This window comes from Sinocyclocheilus anshuiensis, unplaced genomic scaffold (genome assembly GCF_001515605.1).
Source record: "Sinocyclocheilus anshuiensis isolate Anshui unplaced genomic scaffold, SAMN03320099.WGS_v1.1 scaffold837, whole genome shotgun sequence".
Classification (NCBI taxonomy): Eukaryota; Metazoa; Chordata; class Actinopteri; order Cypriniformes; family Cyprinidae; genus Sinocyclocheilus; species Sinocyclocheilus anshuiensis.
This window is the reverse complement of record NW_015555752.1, coordinates 143,645-151,095: the sequence shown is the minus strand read 5'-3', so window position 1 is coordinate 151,095 and position 7,451 is coordinate 143,645. Positions and strand designations below refer to the sequence as shown.

The 7,451-nt window shown below is 36.7% G+C and overlaps 1 protein-coding gene across 1 annotated transcript in view; it reads right to left on the bottom strand.

The window, feature by feature from the left end:
* LOC107673755 (lamin-B1-like) overlaps positions 1 to 7,451 on the bottom strand; it is a 23,253-nt gene that overhangs the window by 12,249 nt on the left and 3,553 nt on the right. The window contains exon 4 of the mRNA XM_016467525.1: positions 2,796 to 2,921. Coding sequence (XP_016323011.1) covers positions 2,796 to 2,921 — 126 coding nt within the window. The remainder of the gene's footprint in view (positions 1 to 2,795; positions 2,922 to 7,451) is intronic.

Here is a 7,451-nt window from a genome sequence, read left to right as displayed (position 1 = left end):
GTACTAACAAAAACATCTAAGAATGTATCTTTTATTCTCCAGTACTGAAAACAGAACCGATACGGGAGCTTTTGATATGCGCTGTGACGCAGCTCTTGCAAATGACCTTTTTTGTTCGTTGTCTGTCATTTCGAAGCTTAAGTTGCATACGGTTTTCTTTAGTTTTAATTTGCCTAACTATCGATCTGACCCAGTAGACGCCATAGTCCCACTCTGTCTCTCTCCCGTCCCGCTTACTGTTTTTATTTATTTATTTTTTTTAATGGTGGGTGTTTACACAGTTGGCTAGAGCAGTGCTGATTGGGGAGAACGAAGGTGCGCTTACTCTTGACCAGGGCAAGTAAGACTGCAACTCAAGGCTGGTAGTCATGCATATGCTCTGGAACAGAGTAATATCGTGTCCACATCGCAGGCTTTGCGATTAGGAAATCGCAACGTCTCAAATCGCGATTTCGATTCGATTTCGATTAATTGCACAGCCCTAATATATACACACACACACACACACACACACACTAAGCAATAAAAAAAAAAATGTCCCCGCATTCAAATGTACCGTCTGTTCCTGTTTCCATGTTTCCATTGACACCGCGAACCATGCAGCTTAATTTTTTATTTGATTTTTATAATCTTTTAAAGATGTATTATATAAAATAGGATGCTGCGCTACGGCTAAAATTAGCACTTCCTCCATTTTTGAATGTCTGTACAGAGAGGTCACGCAGTGACGTATCGATCTTCTACTGGTCACACGTCTTCACGTGATGCGAATTCGCAGGTCAGAGTTTACCAAACTTGAACTTTGGAACGCAGCGAAATGCGAAATTTTTCACATGAGCTTGCATTTCCGGTCTGACGCATTCGCATGCGTATGAATGGAAGTCAATGGAACGAAAAGTGCAGTGTGACCGCCCCTTTAGACCGTGATATTAAAAGACCAAACTGCACACACTTCATTAACACCATGTTCAGAAAAACGTAAGGAGTTTGAAGAAATGAATTTAACTTATTGAAAGAATTCAAAAACCTTTAATGTGATAATTTACATCCTTACTCTGCAAGTCAACTAGAGAGGTTTCATTTGTAGTAGATATATCTGTACCGTGAGATGTTTCAAAAACATTTGGCATCCAACTCGCATTAACAGGGGAATACCTGATCTGTCTGCTGTGACAGAAGCAAATAATGCACGTATCCGATTCATATCAGCAGACCTGCCAACCTTGGAACAATTCACATCAGTGTGACGGGACGAGACTACCTGAAGCTCCTTGATGGCTAATGTCAAAATCATGCAAAATGCAAGACCTGCAATGTGCAAAATGCGAGATTTAATGCTAAATATTTTCTAAAGGTTAGCAGGTCTGCACAGTATGCAACAATACACTTAGCCCACGGATCAATACATACCTCGGCTTTTAACCACAGGCTTCACTTCAGTTCAGTTCTGATGGCTTGGCACATCAGAGTATTTTTTGCGATTTGCTATTTAAAATGCTACTTAGAAAAAAGAAAAATAACTCCAGTACACTTCTGTACATTGTAGAAAAACATGGATCATCATATGATTATCATACAAAAATTTATTTTGATGCAACAATACACTTAGCCCACGGATCAATACATACCTCGGCTTTTAACCACAGGCTTCACTTCAGTTCAGTTCTGATGGCTTGGCACATCAGAGTATTTTTTGCGATTTGCTATTTAAAATGCTACTTAGAAAAAAGAAAAATAACTCCAGTACACTTCTGTACATTGTAGAAAAACATGGATCATCATACAAAAATTTATTTTGAGAGAAGTATTATTTTTATGAATTGGCCATTATTTAGCACTATAAGCACATGTACTGTAATGTCCGTTTCATTCATACTGGACGCCAGAGGGCGCCCTCACGCAGACAATCCACATATGCATCACAGATTTAAAGGAACTCATGACACTCCAGGAAATCCCTAATATGGACAAATGCAACCAGCTATTGCTGTGACTGAATAAAAAGATAGAAACGTTTTGAATGATAAAACAAAGACAAACACTTGTATGCGACAATGTACCGTTTATCTGTGTTCTTCAAGCCATCTCGGGCATTTTGGACAAATGCAACCAGCTATTGCTGTGACTGAATAAAAAGATAGAAACGTTTTGAATGATAAAACAAAGACAAACACTTGAATGCGACAATGTATCGTTTATCTGTGTTCTTCAAGCCATCTCGGGCATTTTCATATTATGTACATTGATAATCAATTGCTAAATTTTTTTTTTTTTTTTTTTTTTTACAGTATAAAATATTTTTTCTGCCTCATTCTAAGATAAAAAAAAACACATCAGATCAGAAAATGAAGTTAGTTACTTTAAACACTCGACTGATGTTGTGGAGTAAAATCTTATTAAATGTTCTCTTTTGTTGGACAAGTTTTATAAACTCTTCTCGTTAAGTTTGTGTGTGTTGCTTTTTCAGAAGCACGTTAGAAGCGACTCAAACTCACAGCGCTCGCAGAGATGAGCAGCATTTACTACTGACGCTGTGCAGCTATTCATTTCATTAAAAATCACAGCCTTTGAGATTTAATAATCGCATCAAGCCAAATCGTGATTTCGGTTCGATTCCGATGAATCATTCAGACCTAGTCAGTGGGATAAATCAAAATGGTCTTCCTGTGTGTTGTATGCATTGAGATAATCAGTGTGCTCTGTCTTTCAAACCACATGCTCACTACTAAGGGCAGATGAGACCGTCTCTGTCTTTCAGGCATTAGTTTGGTTTGATGCAGCTGAATGGGACTGACCTCTTCAAACATGTTCTTCCTGAAGTCCAGCTCCTCCATGAGGCTCTGGCAGCGGTTCTCCAGATCCACGCGCAGCAGAGTCTCGTCTGACAGCTGCTTCTTAGCCGAGCTCAGTCCTCCCTCCAGCTGAAGGACAAACACACACACACACTCAATCAGACCGACTCGCACACAAACACATCATTCTGACACTGGATGCTGGAGAAGTCATGAAACAATGGACCTCCTGAAGTCACCGTGTTCACATCTAATAAGGCCAGATCACCCAAAGACTTTATTTTGTGCTGAGGTTAGTTCACAGCAGCGACAAGTTAACTTTTCCATTAGGAGGTGAGATTTGCATAAAGTGACATACTATATAGCGAAGCTGCATGATTTTTATAGAGGTGCACCGATCGACCGGCCAGGGACTGGAATCAGGCGATCTTCCACAGGTCTTGTGCTCACATCCACATGTAAACGTGTCAGCGGCGTGTAAATTCTTCACTGTGAGTGAAGACCGTTTGCAATCTGTAATACGAGTAGAGCCAAAGTAAACTGCGGGGAACCACAGGCCTCGATTAACGCTCGTCTGGGACAAGTAGATTTTCTAAAGGTGCAAGTGAGAGAATTCACCCGACTGGACTAGAAGCCTGATTAAAACATCAAACATAACTAGGGAAGCACTGAAACTTGGCCACCAAAACTTTTAGCTCGAGACCGATTGTGTTTTTATTGCATTCAGTGTAAACGGCGAGTGATGGTAACAACTCAGTTTCTTATTATTCTAACTGAATTAATTGAAACAACGTAAGAATTTGATGTGAAAGATGACATTTAATAAGGTCAGGGAAAACATGTATAAACAGTGGGAAAATGACATCTGTTTTGTTACATACAGCAACTAATTTCTGCCTCTTTCCAGTCACGGAGCACTTTATTATGTTTAAGTGAGAGAACATTTGTAACTTAGTCCACATTAGGGGAACTGTAATGTTTAATAATTTCTTTTATGCAATTTTTTTTTTTTTTTTAGATTTTTGTTTGTACATGCGGTCAATTCTAGTGCTTAGAAAGAAAATCGGTATTGGCAGGTCAAACTTACAAAAAACAAACAAATTGTTATCAGTGCATCTCTAATAGTTTCTATGTGACCCTGGAGCACAAAAGCAGTCTTAAGTCGCTGGGGTATATTTGTAGCAATAGCCAACAATACATTGTATGGGTCAAAGTTATAGATTTTTCTTTTATGCCAAAAATCATTAGGATATTAAGTAAAGATCATGTTCCATGAAGATATTTTGTAAATTTCCTACCGTAAATATCAAAACTTAATTTAATTAGTAATATGCATTGCTAAGAACTTCATTTGGACAACTTTAAAGATGATTTTCTCAATATTTAGATTTTTTTGCACCCTCAGATTCCAGATTTTCAAATAGTTGTATCTCAGCCAAATATTGACCTATCCTAACAAACCATACATCAATGGAAAGATTATTTATTCGAAAAATTGACCCTTATGACTGGTTTTGTGCTCCAGGGTCACATAGTCACAATATGAAAATCCAATCTCCCAGGTGTACAAAGAAAAATGTAGACAATCAGAGGTTAAGGAATTAAAGCCACACCATGTAACTTTTGCTCATGGTTCCCATGTGGTTGATAAGTGCAACTGTCTGTCACCAGTGTTGTAAATACTGTCGCTGTATAAGCTTGACCGAGGGCAGCGATATACACACACACGAGTTTAACGAAGCTGAGGAACCGGCGAATGCAGAAACCTCGTTTGAAACCATGTCCACCGACCAGGTAAAGTAGCCCGGGTTACTCTATGTTCTACAAACATCATTACATAGTTTTATTCAGTGTTACTCCAGAACTGAAAACTACAATGACAAAAAGTACATCAGTATGTTTGCCTAGTTTGCTGGCTCGCATAGATCGTATGTAGCATTGTTTGCAGAGGGTGTAATTTGTATAATAGAATAAAATGTTGTCCGCATAATCATATAGCCATAATGTCCATTATAGCCTATACATCAAACATTGTCATAAGATTATAAGGCTATAAAGTAACAGAGCCTCTTTATTTGAATAACCGTTCAGACGTGAAGTAGACTGGGGAATTAGTTTTTGGATCTTGGTTACAGCCAGTGCCCGAAAACTACTCATTATTTTGAGAGCATTCGTCCGGTTAAGAGGCATTCTACCACTGAAATAATTTTAGACATTATTTTAAGGTCGAAAAACTACATAGTGCTGCTTTAAAACCCAAACAAGAGAATTGGCAGAGAATCCCTGTAATAAATGAGTCACTGAATCATTCAAACACACAAATCATTCATGAACAAAGCAAGGGAATGTCTTTATGAATGGATTACTCAAACTATTGGTTTAAAAACGCTGATTTATTCAGAAAATAAACACTAGTGTGTAAAACCTTCTCTGCAAAACAGAGCAAAAACAGACAACATTGAGCCCAAAATATAACTCACTAATGAACTTACAGAACTAATGTATAAAATCAATTATATTAGATTACATAAATTTGAAAGACAAGCTCACACAGAGGCATTTTTGCCCCCATTTATTGAATCTTGCATTCTAATGTGCTGCACGACAGTTGAAAACATGAGCCTGTTTTTCTTTGGATTTTACAAAAGGAGTGACGTACTCACTGTTGCCCATCATTAAAACAACAATTAGGGCTGCCACTAATGACCATTTTTATTTCGATTAATCTATACGATTAATTCCCCACAAAAAAAAAAAATTTTTACTTAAGAATATTTTATTAAACCAAATTAGTGTTGTCAAAAGACCCGGTATTTCGGTTGTACATTTAATTTTAGTTTAACGTTATTAATAAAAATATTGTTCAATTAGCATGTTTTTGTGTTTTGCTTTGGTACCGAAGTTGGTACCGAGAACCGTGGATTTTCACTGGTATCGGTACCGAATACTGAAATTTTGGTACCGTGACAACACTAAACCAAATGAAATCCAAATTCCTATGAAATCCCTTTTTTAAAGCAAAAGTAAAGTGCAACAAGCAAGTGTCCATCTCAGAGTCCAAATCACTGAAATCAGAGTTCAGTATTATAGTGTAAGAATGACAACATATCCACGTGCTCTGGTCTACTAATAATACAATTATAATCAAACACTTTTTAAAGGAGTATTTACCAGAAATGTTATTTATCAGAATTTATTTAGGAGAAAAATGTAAATGTGCAGTATTTCTGAAAAAATTATTATTTTTTTTTTTAATAAAATCAATTAATTGGAGATGCTTTTGATTATTCATTTAATGGAACCATTAAAATGGAATACAGAAAATAATGGAAAACAGAATTTGGTGAAGATAAAAACTGTAAAACTCAATTAATTAGACAGGCTTTTTGATTAATAAAATTTAATTTAACCATTAAAACAGAGAATAGAAAAATGAAAATGGAAAAAAACTGAATTTGGAAATAAAACGGATTTCATAGGGCACTATAATTATAATAAAACAATTTTGTGGTAATAAAAATAGATGCAAGTAAACAATAGCCTTTAAAATTACTTAAAATACATATATAACAGCAATCAGGCAATAATAATTAGTTTAAATAAAGTATCAAAAGCAAGAAGTCATATGGTTTCTGAACAAAACTGTTGAACGGAGCCGCTGTGTGACGCACGTACTTAATCTACACGCATGTAAATAATTAAAGCGCATAGACTGTATTAGAACTGCATCGTATATAATTAATTAAATCGTAGCATTTGCGAATTCACAATTATGCTTAATTATGATTTTTAAATGGGTTTAATATATCATGCAGCCTTGGGAAACAGTCTAATAATGTGTTTTATGGATTCTCGTCTGTGAAATGCACCACTTCCGGTATTTTGCCGTTAGTCGACGCGAGCAAAATGAAGTCGAGGATTTTTAAAAATCGAACAGTCTAATAAAATCAACGAATCGCGACAGCCCTAACAACAATTATGATATTTTTCATAAATAATACATACGGGCCCCCTCTAGAAAATCAACTAAGCTAAACTCTGCAGCTCTTGATCCACCTTTCATCACATCGGACCACTTTAGCACAACCTTAAGTGTCCCCTTCGGTTAAAGACTGTCAGCAACATGACTCTCTATTTTTGGTCATCATACTGGCATAGTAAACATCTCAGTGGTGTAGGACTGTCTTCAGTCAGGACCTCCTCTGCTCAGAGACACATCAGAAATGTTTACATGCACTCATTTTCATCAGTCAGAATAAATCCAATCCGATTTCACATTCTGAAGGATGTGTTCCTATGAACTCTAAATGCTTTATTTACATGTGCATTACACGTAGTCCAATCAAAACTACAGCGCTCGCAGAGCCCAGTGTGTGTTCAGGGTGGATCCAGAGAGCAGATTGTGTAACATTCCCAGATTAGTTTACGGATAACCTGAACTTTCAGTCCCAAAAACTTTCAGGGTATGAAAGCAGTCCCAGAAGCTTATGCTCCAGAGCAGGTTATGTTTCAGAGTTAGTTTACGTCACAGGTTAACGCACGTGTGCCATATTGATGAGGCTATAATTTATATAGTAATTTCTTATTTATAAAGCACTGTTATAAAATAAAGCAATGATTATTTTACTGTAATTTATCATCTCAAACAAAGTGCATCTG